This window comes from Sorex araneus, chromosome 2 (genome assembly GCF_027595985.1).
Source record: "Sorex araneus isolate mSorAra2 chromosome 2, mSorAra2.pri, whole genome shotgun sequence".
Taxonomy (NCBI): Eukaryota; Metazoa; Chordata; class Mammalia; order Eulipotyphla; family Soricidae; genus Sorex; species Sorex araneus.
In genome coordinates, this window is record NC_073303.1 from 104,022,597 (window position 1) to 104,039,869 (window position 17,273).

General features: G+C 35.7%; 1 protein-coding gene across 1 annotated transcript in view; it reads left to right on the forward strand.

Annotated features, from left to right (window-relative positions):
- Positions 1–16,778, forward strand: part of TMEM65 (transmembrane protein 65) — a 48,780-nt gene extending 32,002 nt beyond the window's left edge. Inside the window, exons 3-7 of the mRNA XM_004607634.2 lie at positions 939–1,006; positions 7,327–7,381; positions 8,629–8,671; positions 11,023–11,128; positions 14,021–16,778. Coding sequence (XP_004607691.2) covers positions 939–1,006; positions 7,327–7,381; positions 8,629–8,671; positions 11,023–11,128; positions 14,021–14,122 — 374 coding nt within the window. The 3' untranslated portion in view covers positions 14,123–16,778. The remainder of the gene's footprint in view (positions 1–938; positions 1,007–7,326; positions 7,382–8,628; positions 8,672–11,022; positions 11,129–14,020) is intronic.
- The last annotated feature ends 495 nt before the right edge of the window (positions 16,779–17,273 follow it).

The window sequence follows — 17,273 nt, forward strand, 5'->3', positions numbered from 1 at the left end:
ACAATCTGCCTTTATTTTTGTCACTCTGGAATTTTCCTCCTTTTCAGTTAGAGGTCCTCAAACTAATATTTCTTGAGCCATTTACTAAGTACTAGGAATTCTGCAATATTTAAAAGATGCAAATCACTTTAAAATTAGACTAAATGTATAAGTATATATAGAGCTTAGTTCTTTCTAGTTACAAATCTATTATCTTAGATTTATCAGATTATATATTAAGATTAAGATGTGCCTTTGTTAAAAAGACGTCAAATCGCATTTTGATTTAAATCAGTTATTTTTTATACTTTATGAGAACATTTGAAGGTACCAGTATGTGGTGATGGGTGTTAAAGACTTTGTATATATATTTCTAATATAGATGAGATAATCACATTATTCTGATATTTAAATAAACGAGTTTAGTGAGTATAAGTGACACAATAGCTTTCCTGAAATTTGATTCGAGACTTTTAAAATGATTTCTAATGTGGAAATTAACTTTAGGATACCAGAGTTAGGTATAGGAGAAGCATCTATGTCAATAGCAATTAAGCAGTTAAATCGTGGTGCTCATAATATGTATTTATTTCTTCTGTTAACTGGTATGTAATTTTTTTTTACTTTTTTATTGAATCATTGTGAGATGGATCCTTACAAAGATGTTCCTGATTAGATTTCAGTCAACTGTGTGTTTGTGCATCTGTGTTGCCGTGTAAGAAAAATCCTAAAAGCCTAAGATGGTAATGTTTGAAACGTGCTTTACTCCTCTCCCTACCTGATAATGGCTTTTATAAAGTAAGTTAGATTTGCAACATTAAGTAGAATCGTTTGGCTGTGGGGAATGGAAAGCAAGTTCCAAACATGATCAGATTTTGACTTTAATTGTATAGTTGTTTTTGTTGTTTAAAAATGATAGAAATCTTAAAAACTTATTTTCTGTTTTTGATGTTTTTCAGTATTCATCCATAATGCGATACCTTTCATAGGGTTTGGCTTTTTGGATAATGCAATTATGATTGTTGCAGTAAGTTCTTTTTCTCACCCCTTCTATTTTGAGCTACTGAGAAATAATGTGATCTCAATTGTTCTAATATGTATATTGTATCTATATAAAGTTTTATTTAACATAATAGATAAGGTATATATTTTTATTTCATGTTGATTAGACCATAACTTAAGGCATCATATTTCCTAATCTTTACAGCTTTTGTTAAGCCATTGACAATGAGCACATAATTGTTCAGTCTGTATTATCCTGTTCTGATTCAAGTTTCTTATTAACATATGTTAAATTTTGTAATTTTTTTTTAAAAAAGTATGTAAGAATTTCTGATCTTTATTTGCATTGGTAGTTTTCATCACAATGTTACTTGGTTACTTCTTTGTTCAGTTTTCCCCATGCAAAAATGTTTAAATGGTGGTTTTTTTTTTTTTTTTTTTTTTTTTTGCTTTTTGGGTCACAGCCAGCCATGCTCAGGGGTTGCTTCTGGCTCATGCACTCAGGGATCAATCCTGGCAGTGCTCAGGGGACCATATGGGATACTGGGAATTGAACCCGGGTTGGCCGCATGCAAGGCAAACACCCTACCCTCTGCTGTCGCTCCAGCCCCTAAATGGTGTTTTGATGTACAATCTATCCACGTATTTATCTTGGTTTTTACGCCAGGCTTGGCGGTGCCCTGCACCTCCATGCAGCAATGCTGGAGGACCCGTGAGGTGCCTGGGATCTAATCCAAACCTCCTGTACACAATACCATGTGCAGCCCTTTGAACTATTTCTCCCGGTCCTGCAGCCTCTCCATTTAACTGACGCAGAGGTGGTTCAGGTTTCAATTCAGCACACGGGGACATCTCTCTTCTGTCTGTTACATTGTAGTGTTAAAAAAAAAGTTCCCTGGGGCTGGAGAGATAGCACAGCGGGTAGGGCGTTTGCCTTGCACGCGGCCGACCCGGGTTCAAATCCCAGCATCCCATATGGTCCCCTGAGCACGGCCGGGGGTGATTCCTGAGTGCAGAGCCAGGAGTAACCCCTGTGCATCGCCAGGTGTGACCCAAAAAGCAAAAAAAAAAAAAAAAAAAAAAAAAAAAAAGTTCCCTTTTGATGTGGACATATTAATGTAAGGTTGTTCTTCCAAAGTGACGTTTTATTCTCTAGGGTGGTTGATTTACCTTTCCTATTTCCATTTTTTTTACTTTTGTTTTTGATGTTTTGGAGTTCACACATATTACAGAGAAACATAAATAATACATTTGGTTTTTTAAAAAGTCATTAAAGTTCAGTTTAGCTGTATAGATTATAAAAATTTGCTCAAATAATTATCTAAGATTGATTCGTTGAAAAATGACATTCTTTTCCACTCTGTATCTCACCAAATTGATGAGGATCACATATATTGACAAAATTCAGCTATTCACCTGGCTGAGGAAACTTAGGAGGGAGCAGGCAGCAGGAAGATGTTCTTCTACATCAGTCACAGAAGGTCCCCAGATACGCAGCTGAACTTGAAGGTGATAAACATCCACTGACTAACTCTTTAATACTGTAGGCTGACAAAAACTCTAAGGTAGCATATCAAAATACTAGCTTATTTGAAAAACTGATCATGGGCAATTATAGTATATAAAAACCATATAACCTTTTTTTTTTTTTTTACCATGTTGGTAAACCAAGCTTTACCAAAAGATAAAGCATTTAGGGTTTGGCCGACCAGGGTTCGATTCCTCTTAAAGAGGAATCAAATCCGGGTCTCTTTCAGAGAGCCTGGCAAGCTACCTACAGTATCCCGCCTGCACTGCAGAGCCTGGCAAGCTACCTGTGGCATATTCGATATGCCAAAAACAGTAACAACAAGTCTCACGATGGAGAGGTTACTGGTGCCCGCTGGAGCAAATCAGTGAACAACGGGATGACAGTGCTACAGTGCTTTATATGTGAATCTGGGCTTATTTAACCGTGTAGAACCACTGCACTGCCTTTTGTGAAATTACTAACATATAACTTGCTCATGTTGATTGAATATAGTTAATGTCAGCCAAAGCTAACTGGACAAGAACCCCATCATCAATACTTTATCACATGTGCTATAAGATACCATATGTTCTTGAATAGATTTCCTAAATTAAGGTTTCTCTGTAAGAAATATTTCTTTCAGTTTTACATGATTCACTCAATATTTTAACATCTCTTTTATTAACAGCTAGTATCTGTACTGCGTTCTGAATAACCACTGAAATAGGGCAGAGTTTATTTAAGTGCTGAAAAGCTAACCTAGGTACAGAGAAGTATTTTGACATTTTGTACACATAGAGAGGTTCAGGATATTTTGGAGGATCAGAATAGGAAACAGGGTAACATCTTATATCCTGACTAAGACTCTCACCTATGTTTCTGTCCTTTCTTTGAAACAAATTCCTGAAGTAAAAGATAAATGTTTTCAAATACAGCTGCTCCCTGACCCCCAGAAAATCAAAGTAAAATGCCCACATTTTAGAATAAAATGATTATCTTGTAACTGTTTTCTATTACTTAGGCCTATTACTCCAGGTGTGAGATGTTTGACTCAAAATTAGTAATACTTGTTTTTCTAGTTTACATTGAAATCTAGTTTTAGAGACATACCAATTTTTTTTTGTTTTGGTGCCACACACTGTGCCCAGAAAATCACTCTTGGTGCTGGAGAGACCACCTGGGGTGGTGGGTATCAGACGTGGGCTGACTTCGAGCAGGCCAGTGTCTACAGCTCCCTACCCGGTATACTATCTCTCCAGCCCTCACACAATTTTATAATACTGAAAATTTTAAAACACTGGCTTTATTATGATCAATAGACAAAATATTGTTCTGGGGTAATTACAAACTAACATAGGGACACAGACATTTCCCAACAAGGCTTTAAAGTTACCAAGAGAACTACATGTAAGACTTTTCCCCCCTTTTAAAAAAAGCACTGTTTGCTAATAGTCTGTAACTATTTTGAAATGGTAAGTTAAGGACGTATTTCATTTTTGTCTGCTAGCAAACCATAGACATTTGAGGCATTCCTCTTTCCTGTTATACTTGCTTGGCTACTACTGTAATTAGAGTTGTAAAAACAAATTCCTATGTAACTTCTTTTAATAGATTTGACCTTCACTGTTCACTTTTGTTTATACTTAGCTTTTAGTTTCTTGTATGTTTTTTTAAAATATTTTTTATGTTACTTGAATTTCTTTTCATAACTGGTATTTTAACTATTTTAATTGTTTTTATAACTTGTGTTTTTATTATTTTTCCAGTTTAATCAGGATGAATTTTATTAGAATTTTAGAATAAATTAGTTGTATTATAATTGAGTATAACTTTAAAGATAGCAAATACTAGATTTGTTTATAAAGACTTTCCCACCTATTAACATAAAATTTGATATAACTAACTGCATAGTTCATTGCCCTCAAGCTATTTTCACTTTACATGAGACTTTTCAGGGTATTAGAAGGTATTAGAAGTGCTAGAAGGTATTAGAAGGATCTTCATGTTTCTTAAATTCAGCAAAACTTTATACATCTCTGTACTTTAATAAATGCATGCATTACAAATAAATTTTTATGTGATTCTAGTAGCTATTAGAGATGTTGTATTTATTCTTATATACTATAGCTTCTCAGGTGCCCCTGATCTGAAGAGAACTTCTATTTTTTAAAATACTTATCTCCAGGGGCTGGAGAGATAGCACAGCGGGTAGGGCGTTTGCCTTGCACGCGGCCGACCCGGGTTCAAATCCCAGCATCCCATATGGTCCCCTGAGCACGGCCAGGTATAATTCCTGAGTGCAAAGCCAGGAGTAACCCCTGTGCATCGCCGGGTGTGACCCAAATAAATAAATAAATAAATTAAATAAAATAAAATACTCATCTCCAAAAAATTACCTTCATTCTTTGTTTTTTGCTTTTCCTCTTCAGAAATCTCTTACTTTTGGATGCATTTATAGTCTTTTACTTCATTATTTTGGTTTTGGTTTTTGGGCCACACTGGCAATGGTCAGGGGTTACCCCTGGTTCTCCTGGCTCTGTACATAGAAATTACTTTTGGCAGTACCTATCAGGAATGGAAGCCTGATGAGCCCTGTGCAAGGCAAATTCTCTACCTTCTGTACTATTGCACCGGACTCCAGCCCTGCAATTTTAGTGTCTGGAAGACTTTGTACATCAGGTTTTTGCAATGTATTCAGTAACAAGAATTGTGTTTTAAAGGGGTATAACCAAAATGCAAATAACTGTTTTGATTTTTTTTTAAAACTTATTTAATCACCGTGAGAACCGTTACAAAGCTTTCAGGATCAAGTCTCAGTCATACAATGATCAAACACCCATCCCTTCACCAGTGCACATGTTCCACCACCAAGAACCCCAGTAAACCCCCCCCCCCACTCCCCACCCTGCCTGTGTGGCAGATGATTTTCATTTTACTCTCTCTACTTTGATTTCAATTTTCGACAGAAAACCCACTATTATTATTTGGAGTTTTCCCCCCAACAATCAGACCTGTCGAAAAGGCATCATTGGATCACTTGTTTCCTTTTGCTGATAACCAAGAGCATATGATGTTGCATGGCTGCGAAAGGAGCCGCGCAGTTTTGGAATTCTGGTGTTTTAGTAATTAAGTCCAGAGGTATTTCTGCCAGCAGCCGTTGCGTTCCTAGATTAGTTTGTGTGCCTCTGGGATCATGGCTGTTCAGGAGTGGAGGAGCTGTTCGTGGATGGCCGCTTGAGGTCTCATTTGGGCGGGGAGCAGGGCCGGTTCTGCCCCCCCCCCCCATCTCGAGATTCCCTGAGCGCCCCATACTGCAAGCTCCTACCTCTCTGTCCAGTTGGCTCTGAAAGGTGCCAGTCACCATGCTGCCGCAAAGGGGAAAAGGCCGAGGGACAAAAATCCTTCCCCCTCCCAGGGCTGCACGGGCCGTAGCTTAGTTCACAGTCCAGGAGTATATCTGCCAGCAGCCGCTGCGTTTCTGAGATTGGTTTGAGTGCATCTGGGATCATGGGCGCTCAGGGGCGGAGGAGCCGTTCCTGAGTGGCTTTTGTATATTAGGAAAGGTTTGGAGAAATAGTCCCGGTCCCCACGTACTGGAGTCATGTTAGTAGAAGCTCAGTGTCCCCAGGATTCCATCTGGAGAAGGCGGGGACTCTGCACCTTCTCTGTCTGGGGCACCCCAGTGTTAGATAACGGTCTGGGGTCTGGAGCATTCTCTGGCTTGCGTTGCCCCCCAGCCAGGATTCTTCACTGCGGAGTCATGTTAGTAGAAGTTCAGTGTCGCCGGGATTCCATTTGGAGAAGGTGGCTTTGATTTTTAAAAATAGTAAAATTTTGTAATGGCATTATATAACTTTTTTCTTCCATACATACTGAGAATTAAAATATTAAAAACATTTTCAAGCATCAGTATTAAAGGGCAGTTTCAAAAATTAAATTAACTTAAGGCAGTGAATTGCTCAAGAGTTAGAATTTAATTAGTATGACATGTCCTAGGATTTCTTGTTTATTCTCTACAACCCATTAAAGTAGTTTAGATATCTTCATTTCAGTTCCCTTCCACTAAAGTGGGAGTGAAAATACAAACCCCTCTTTTGTCCAGAGGAAATAAATACATGTAGAAAGTCTTAAATTCTCAGTATGATAAATTCTTTAGACCTCATTTTTCCAGTGTATCTATTGTACAAAAGTTATTGTTGCTTTTACTTGAGTCTCACAATGCAAGGGGTAGAGAGAGATACAAGTTTTGCAAGGACAATTTTTGTTTGTATTTTAATTGTTTTTGGCCGTACTCAGCAGTGCTCAGGACTTACTCCTGGCTCTGTGTTCAGGGATCACTCCTGGCATCTTTGGAAGACCTTTGGGGTGCTGTGCATCAAATCTGGGTTAACCACACGCAAAGGCAAATGCCCCAGTGTACTACTGCTGTGGCACCTCTGCAAGAATAATTTTTAAAGTGTTTAGGTCTCTGGATACTGATTTAAATGTTTTTTAAATCTTTGAGTAAATAATGTAGCTTTGTCGGCATTTAAAATTAGGTGTTGGTTTTTTTGTGTTCAAAGAGATTTAGGGCATATTTATAGGAAAATATAAATTGTAAATTTTTGATGATGAATTATATGGCTTCATTTGTTTTTAATTTTATAAAATCCTGTAATGACTAAGTTATTTATTTCTGCATCAATACAAATTTAATAATCGAGTTATGACATATAAGTGTATTTTAGTGTATATTTTATGCATATACATTTTTGCAAATGCATGTTGGTTTAACTGTTATCTATTTTTATTAATGTTTTCCTAAGTTTTAATATTTCTTTGTAATCATTTTTCAGGGAACTCATATTGAGATATCTATTGGAATTGTTTTGGGAATTTCAACTATGGCAGGTACTTAATAATAATTATCTTATTTCTTTGTATATTTATAAAGCACTTTAGTTGGTTCTTCTAGAATAGAATAATTTACCTGAATTGGTTTATTCAGTGAGATGTCTGTTTATATCCTTAGTCTTATTGTTCTTATTTAAAATTTTGTAACAGCATTTTTTTCTCTTGAGAAAGTTTAGGTACTTGATGTTAGCTAATGGTAACAGTACTTAGTTCTCTATTTTAAAATTAGTTTTTCTCTTAATTGGGTATTGCGCCAAAACTTTTATACCCTTGTCTCCATTGATTATGTATTTTCAATTTGGATCAAAAAATCAAAGAAGAAAATACATAGCTACTGGAAATCTGATTTTCTTCCTCCCCTCCCCCCCAATTTCTACTCTGTTGTTTAGAAATAGTGATATTTGAAGGTTGCATTATATTATGCTTTTAAAAAAATTTATATATTTTGCTTTTTGGGTCACACTCGGAGATGCTTAGGTGTTACTCCTGTCTCTGCACTCAGGAATTACTCCTGGCGGTGCTTGGGGGACCATATGGGATGCTGGGGATTGAACCTGGGTCAGCAGTGTGCAAGGCAAATGCGCTACCTGCTGTACTATCATTGCTCTGGCCCTATGTATTATCTTATTGTATAGAAAGTATGAAGTGATGAGTTAAAAACATTTCTTGATATTCTTGAATTTCAGAGCTGAGTATGTAGCTTTAGTACTCTAACTTTTAAATATCCAAGCCTCTTTAAAGATTCTAAAAGATACAAGTGAAAAATATTGTCTAGGTTTTTTTTTTTTAACTTTTGGGTTACAAAAGGGGTTACTCCTAGCTCTGCACTCAGGAATTACTTCTGCAGTGCTCGGGGACCGTATGGGATGCTGGGGTCGAACCAGGGTCGACCGTGTGCAAGGCAAAGGCCCTACCTACTGTACTATCACTCCAGCCCTAAGTGTCTTTTTAAGAATTTTGTGTTAGCCTTATCTAGGTGTTTTAATATTGAGACCAAAACAAAAATTGACTACTACAGCAGAATAAAACCTGCTGCTTGGTGGAAGTAGAAGACTATGATCTCAAAGAATGATGTTCTTTTTGAAACCAGGAGATTCTTTGATATTTATGAGTCTAGTTGTTTTAAGTTGCAAAATGGGACAGTTCTGCCAGACCAGTGCTTTATGGATTGTATAATATTGCTTTGTATTGACTTTTTTTTAGCTTCTGTGTAATAATTTTCTTGTCCATTTAAAAATTTTTAGCTGCTGCTTTGGGAAATCTTGTGTCAGATTTAGCTGGACTTGGGTATGTTCATCTGTTTAATTTTTTTGTACTTGCTGTTTTATCCATTTTCCTTTGAATGAAGTGGGAATGTCCTTTGTTTTAGAGATGAAAATTTAAATTTAATATAGTATTTCCAAACCAGCAGTTTCAACTACTTGGTGTGCATCAAATATTGATGCCTGGGTCACATCTGGTAGTACAGAATTAGTGTCTCTATGAATGGGTATTTTATCTACTCATCTTCTCAATTTTTGTTGACTGAAATTTTTATGCGTACTTTATAGATGTAAGGATGAGACAGAATTAAAAGTAATTCCGATCATTAGTCTACCTCACTATTCTCCACTGAGTCTAAACATGAGTGATGCTGCTCAAGTGTCAGGTACTGATTAGGTGTATTTACTGGAAGAGGAACTTCCAAAGGGGAAATAATAGGCCAAGCATGCATGTATTTGACCAAGTCATCCCACGTGCTAGGCGTGTGGAATAAACTGAGTGTGTCTACCCAGAGATAGTCAACTTTTCACTTTGTTTTCATTTTCTCTTCTAAGGACAGATCGTCTGGTCTGCTTCCTGAGCTTGGGGAAGCCTGGAAAATGTGAATTAGATAAAGCTGGCATTAATTATGATAAAAGTATTCTCTCTTGCTTGGTCTTTGGCTGTTTCTTCCTTACGTGGTTGAGTAGAGGGGTGAGTTTTGAGGTTCAGCTCTGAGACTGGTAGAATCTGTTTACTCCTATCAAATAGGCAGAGACAGCCTAAAGTGATCTCTCCATGTCTTTTAGATTTCTGCACTAGAGTTTAAGCAAAACCACTGTTAAAAATAAAGCTTATTTTCTTCTGGATTGATACAGAAATTTTTTATTTCTGGACTTTCTGCCATAAATCTATAATATCACACTATGTTTCACTTCCCAGTTTTCATCATTAAGGTTAATATGGATAATATGACAGCTACTGTGATACTGGTTTATCATCATCATCATCATCATCATCCTGTTGATCGTCGATTTTCTCGAGTGGTCTCAGTAAATGTCTCCATTCGTCCTAGCCCTGAGATTTTAGCAGCCTCTCTTTACTTGTCCTTCCCAATGGTGCTGCATTGGAGGCTCTTTCAGGGTCAGGGGAATGAGACCCATCATTGTTACTGGTTTTGGCATATGTATATGCCACAGGGAGCTTGCCAGATTCTCCCATGATATTGGTTTATATGGTTAATAAAACCAAATGATTCTAATAGATTATAGGGCCATTTTGTTTTAGAACCTTTCATAAAACAACTCTTTTTGATTAGAGATAAAAGAGTTTTTGGTGGAATCTTTCTATTTAAGAATTGCTTCTCTGCCGTTATAAAATATAACTGAATAATAGAGTGTCAAAGTTCATAAGAAATCTTTTTGCTTTCTTTTCTTTTTTCTTTTATTTATTTTTTATTGAATCACCATGAGATAGTAATTCTTTTCTTTTTTATATTAAGAAAGTAAGATTGTTTTCAGTAGTGTAAACAACTTAGATAAATACTGAGATTGTCCTATCTCAATAAAAGACCTCTGAAGTCTTTTATTTTAGTATATTAATCTGATAAATGTTGAATTTTCCTCTTCTGATGATAGTTTTTTTAAAAAAATGTTATTAGTGAATCACCGTGGGGTACAGTTACATACTTACAAACTTTTGTGCTTGTGTTTCAGTCATACAATGATCGAGTACCCATCTCTCTACCAGTGCCCATTCTCCAACACTAATGATCCCAGTATTGCTCCCCCACCCCATCCCCTCCCTCCCACCCCATCCCTCATTTGTGGCAGGGCATTCCCTTTTGTTCTCTCTTTCCTTTTGGGTGTTGTAGTTTGCACTAGAGGCATTGAGTGGCCATTGTGTTCGAATCTGATGATAAATTATTAATTTAATCAGATGTTAAAGTGTTTTTTGCTTTGAATTGGAATAAGTACATTAATAATAAGCTGTTGAAAATTTTATGTACCCAGTGAACAGAAAGCAGGAGCTCTGGTGGTGGGAATAGTATTGGAATTATGTATTCATGAAAAGTATGATTAACAGTATTCTAAACCCCGGTATCAGTAAAAATGGTTTAAAAATTTTTTTTATATACCTTCAATGAATTTTTTAAGGGTAAAACTGGAGAAAATGGCATTATCAATGAGTGAATTTACTTACAAGTATATTAATATAAAATTATTTTTAGATTATATATTTAAGGACTATAATGCAAGTTATAAAAAAATACACATACTATTTCTAGAATGCCAATTTATACAGATGTAAAAGTTCTAATTTCTGTCTTAGTAATTCACCTTTTACTATCTGTGGACAGTTCTTCAGAAACTTATCTTTGTTTGTTTCTTTCCAAGACTCGCAGGCTATGTTGAAGCTTTGGCTTCCAGGTTAGGCCTGTCAATTCCTGATCTCACACCAAAGCAAGTTGACATGTGGCAAACACGTGTTAGTACACATTTGGTAAGTATGTTACATGGTTTATATATTGTATTCAAAGAGCCAGAGCAAGACTCTATTGTCCCTTTAGAAATTTGAAAATAAAATCTATGTGTATCAAGTTTCTGATAAGACTGTACAGTGCTTGGCCGTTTAAAGAACAGTATGATTTGGGGCCAGAGTGGTAGTACCGAGGGCTAAAGCGCTTACCTTGATTGCAGCTAACCTGACTTCAGTGGGGCCACTACTGAGCACAGAGCCAGGAAGAGCCTCTGAGCACAGCTGGGGATGGTCTAACACCCACGCATCCCGGAGTACAGTTTCTTTTGTTTGGGAATTTTTTTTTTTGTTATTGCACTTTACTTAAAAAAAAACATTCACATGATTCAGTTATCTTAAGTTGTATTTGTTTTAGAGATGGAAGGACGTAAAGTTGTCATGATCTTAGAGGACTATTTAGGTGGAAAATTAGACATGTCAGCAAGTTTTAACTGAGTGTGACAACTGCAGTTACAAGTACAGTTATAGCACATATGAAATAATACTTTATGGGGAGATTCTTGGTGATTACTGGATTTAAATTGATTTTTAAATTATGAATAAGATAGTATGTGAAAAGAGAATTCCAAGTATATTGTCTGCACATCGAAAGGCATAAAAACATGTGTGGAAAGAAATCCAGTCAGGTATTTCTGGGATAGAACATAGTTGTAGATAGAAGCAATAATTAAAAGCAGCACTAAGGAAGTAAGAATGTGTGAGGCAGGAAAAGCATTTTATAAAGCTATGGAGCTTGACCGAATACTTTTTTTTTTGCTTTTTGGGTCATACCCGGCGATGCTCAGGAGTTGCTTCTGGCTCTGCACTCAGGAATTACACCTGGCAGTGCTCGGGGGACCATACGGGTTGCTGGGAATCGAAGCAGAGCAAGATAAAAGATAAAAGAATTTGGAAATACTAGGATAGAGTCAAACTGTGGTTTTAAATAGGGGGGGTCACTAGACCTCTAGGAGGGTCACTAGGCCTCACTGAAGAAGTCCACAATAGCTTGAGCCCTGGAACAAAGTGAGATTGTGGAGGAAGGTGGCCAACCCAGACCAGTGGGTTGGGTTTTCTGGGAATTTGTTAGAAATATAGATTCACACACTTCACCCTATCTCTGATACTTTGTTTTTTTAAAAAAAATATGGACTGAGTGAAAGCACAGAGGGTAGGGCATTTGCCTTGCGTGCAGCCCACCCAGGTTCGATTCCTGGGTCCCTCTTGGAGAGTCTGGTAAGCTACCAAGAGTATCCCGCCCACATGGCAGAGCCTGACGAGCAACCTGTGGCGTATTCAATATGCCAAAAACAGTAACAACAAGTCTCACAATGGAGAAGTTACTGGTGTCTGCTTGAACAAATTGATGAACAACGGGATGACAGTGCTACAGTGCTCCGTGTGTGTGTGTGTGTGTGTGTGTGTGTGTGTGTGTGTGTGTATCCAGATTCTGTAATTACACATAAACTGAAGGAGAGAATAAATAGCTTTTGGGACCAAGAGATTATTTTGCTGGATTTTTCAAAAAAAAATCGATTGATTGTTTTTGTTTTTGTTGTTGGGCTTTTTTGGTTGTTGTTTGTTTTGTTTTTGTTTTTGGGTCGCACCCAGTGGTACTCAGGGTTACTCTTGGCTTTCCACTCAGGAATAACTCTTTTTTTTTTTTTTTTTGCTTTTTGGGTCACACCTGGCGATGCACAGGGGTTACTCCTGGCTCTGCACTCAGGAATTTCCCCTGGCCGTGCTCAGGGGACCATATGGGATGCTGGGATTTGAACCCGGGTCGGCCGCGTGCAAGGCAAATGCCCTACCCGCTGTGCTATCGCTCCAGCCCCACTCAGGAATAACTCTTGGAGGTGCTCTGAGGACTAGATGGGGTGCTGCGGGTGGAGCCTGGGTTGGCCGTGTACACGCAAACACCCTATGTGCTGTACTATGGCTCCACTCCCCTTTTTTCCTGTCTCATAAATAGGTTTGCTTTTCCTCTTCAAATACAGTTGTGTCTGTGTTCTAAACCCCTTTCCAGTTTGTGAGAGTGATTTTCTTCCTTAGTTGTTAATTCTGCTTGATTTATGTTAAAAATAAAATCTTATATTCTGTAGCATAATATTCTGTAGCATAAACTTCAGGCTTGAAGTAGTGGAAGCTGCTGATCGTTGCATACTGTGACACGTACCCATAGTAGAATTGTACAAATGCACGTGCAGGACCCATCTGTGATAATAAATTTTATTTTAAAATCTTATTTATAATTTGATTGTTTGAAACTTGGAAACTATTTTCTTATAGAAAAGTATTACAGTGTACTCAGGTTTTTAGGTTAGCTTTCATGTCTACAAGTGCCATAAGACCTTATAATAACATGTAGGTAACTTGTTACAGTGGAGAGAGTATAGGCCCATCAAAGCAATATATTTTGGAGGCCATAGTATTAAGTTTATGTTGCAGTTTGGAAAAAACTGAATTTGGGGTGTGGTGGACTATCTCTCCAGCCCCAAGACTGAATTATATACACCGAATTACTGTAAAGTGTGAATGTGTTGACAGAATGGGACAGAAAACAAAACTATTCTAAAAGGAATGCATATATAATGTGTAACAATAATTATAGGACTTTTACAATATATTTTCATATTTGAATATTTCTTTGAACATTTTCATGAAAATTTAAACTAATTATTTATTACTTTGCATTATTTATTATTTTAAATTTCAGCCTGTTCTAGAAACTGTTAACTTTTTTATATTTAGCTTACTATGATAAAAATATAATCAGAATAGAATCTTATGATGAATATTAAAATTAACAATAATAAGCAGAGATTCCTCATTTGCAGATAGAATCACCTAAACATTTTTTTTCTCTGTTTTCTTTAGGGCAAAGCTGGTGGGGTAACAATTGGCTGTATTCTAGGAATGTTTCCTTTGCTTTTCCTTGGAGGAGGTGAAGAAGATGAAAAACTGGAAAAGGAAAATTAATCCTTTTAGAATACCTATTAAAAATGATGTAAACTAATGTACCTCAATTATTAATCATGCTGTCAGCAACATTTAGGAATTAAGACAGTAACAGTGTATAGACATGGGATCAAATAATTCAGCATGTATTATGGAAAACACTAACTTATTGTGACTTGGTTTTCTTAGGACATCTTTTTTAGAAAACTGTTATCATTTTGTGTAAATTGTTGAAATGCTTTTTCATCAATGGCAATCAACATTTTACTCTTTTCTTGATATATCAAAATGTCATTTAGTATCAGTCATTGAGTACTGTACTGATTTGGGGTTCGCTTATTTGTTAACTTACTGTGTACTTGCATGCTAGCATTTTCTGTTGTTATTGTTGTTCCCTGAAATTGCAATTCTATCTTAACATTTTTTTTCCAGATTACTTAAGCTATTTAATATCTGTTAGATATTTTTTTAAAACTTTTTGGCAACATCACTTTTGTACTGTTTCACATAAAATATTTACAATCATAATTTTAGTCATTTTTTTAATCACCTCTATTTAAAACAAATGCAGATTTTACATATTTTGAATATCTGTTACTCACTTTAGTTTTTTTCTGCTTTACTGTTTCATAACCAGAGTATATGAGTGAGCAGTTATGTAGACTTGTTGCTACATAAAACCATACCTGTTAACAACTGTATTATTCTGAGTTGAACTTATTTTAACCATTAATTTTTCATTTTGAATAATTTACATGACTTCTGAGGAGAACGAAATGAATGTTTCAGTAGAGTGAGAGATTTGACATGAAACTTGAAAATTAAGAGGCAAAAAATTATTTTTTTTTAGGGAAGTAGATAACAGAAATTGTAGAGAAGGTTTTAAGTGAAGTTCAAGTGGTTTTAATTAGGTTAACAAGATACAAATTGGCAGGAATTTTCTTCCAGAGTATCTCCTGTGAATTGAATGAGTCTGAGTGCTCCATGCTCATAATCCTGATGTCATTGTAACTTGACTAGTGAATTTTATTTCTTTTTTGGATACTTATTTTGAGGTGAAAACTAAATGCTTTACATTTACATTTAGCTTTTTTTCTTTTTAAGGTCTAGTAGTCAGAAGTATATGAGGAGGAATCTCCTTTCTTGGGGTCTTTTTTCCCCTTTTTTGTGGTGTTAAAATTGTATTGTAGTCTGAAGTTACTCATTTTCAGTTTTGTTCTGATTAAGTAAACCATGCATGAAAGTCATTAATTTCCATGTTATGAATCCCAATATTTGTTAACATGTGCTTGTTCATATGTGATAAAATTTTCTTTGTAAGGGTAAACACATAAAGGAGAAAAGCTAAAATTAAAATCAATATTTTGGCTATTAAAATTGTTGGATTACTAAACAATTACAAAAAACACACAAAAAAGGGAGACTTCTAGAGCTACCAATTGTAAAATCTTATTTGCACATATTTACCCAAACTCTTATTTTTAGAGAACCTGTTTTCCGCGACAGGACAATTTATTATTAGTTCTCTTCTGTATACTTTAAAATAGCTTACTGCTTTCCTTTAGTCATTGAGAATTGAAGGAATAAAAGAAAATAAACCCCACAGCATAAAAAAAAAATGTAAAATTCTTATAAAGATAATACAACTTTATAAGTTAACCAAGTTAGAATTATGAAACTTGGCATCTTAAACAGAATTGTGATTTGTAACTTTCACAAAATATTGCATACACCAAAAAAACCTTTTTTTATTTTTTTAATAAGTTTAGAAAGTTTGTTTAAAAATATTATTTTGGCAAATGTTTAAATGCTATGCTTTTCCCTTCTAACTTAAATATGAGTACTTTCTGTTTTCTAAAAAAGTATTTTTGAGGTGCTTAAATTTTCTTCCAATTAATTAAATCCCACATACAGAAACCTTGCCTCTTCCTTTAATTTTAGAAATGACTTTGGTAGTTACTTTTCTTTTTTATGCTCTTAAAAATAATCAAGACCTATAGAATCTTTCATTTTAGGGGAATGTCTACAGGTTTATTTAAGGTTTTAAAACATTGAACATGTAACCTTCAAATTGAAAGATACTTTAATTTATGGGTATAATAAAATTTTTGAATTAGTTGGATCATCACTATTTAAGAAAAGGAGAAATTTTATTTATTGTTAGTCTAAGAATACATTCCCCCCCCCCCCCCACACAGTCTAATATACACTGGTATGGTACCTTTCAGCTAAATGATTTCTAAAAGATGGTTCCCTTGAAGATAATGATTTCACATAATCACTGTTTCATGTTACTTATCACAAAGAACTTTATTTCAATTTGGATCTAGAATTTTTATTTCTATTATACCTATTTATTTATTGGGAGCACTATAACTATGGCTAAATGCAACATGAGCTACTTTATTACTGTTTGTTTAAAATCCATGTTGTCCATTTACTATGATTTCTTAACTTGTTGATGCATGTAATTGGGTGCATTTTGTTGCCACTGTACGTTAAAATGGTGACCAATGTTTTTACAGAGGAATTGAACAAAAAAAAAATATCTTTTAAGAAATTTGGAATGTGTTTTTAATTTTGAAATTTGATTTTCTTCCCAATGTCAGAAGGCCCTGGTAATTCTGTTGATAAAGACATAGATTTAATAAATGCAGATTTTTTTTTTATAGAGTCATGACAGTTTCACTGAGATGGTAGAGTGAAACCGTTCACCACCACCTTGCCATCCACGTTTGAGATAAAAACATTACAGATTATAGAGAAGAAAGATCCCATATTGAGGAAGTTTGATGTTTTTACTACAGTGTCAGAGAAGCTCTGGGGTGGCATAAACACACAGATTGGTAGCTACAGGAGACAGCCAAGCATTCCATAGGAAATACCCCATTACTTCCGGAGCTGTTTCCCAGCGTTTCTCAGAGTGACTGGTACCACCCCTGGGTAGGGGACACTAGACCAGTCCAGGGGCGTGGTGATCGGCTTATGTACAATTGGGTGGGTGCTGTCTCTTTGCCTACAGTAGGAACATTTCCAGGGGGAACCACTGAGTTTTTGAAGGTACCAATTTATTTTTCACACCAAAAGTTACATAAACCATTTTGAAGTAAACTTTGAATTTTAGATTTTTTTCTCCTAATTTTATAATTCTATTTTCCTGACACCTTGAGTA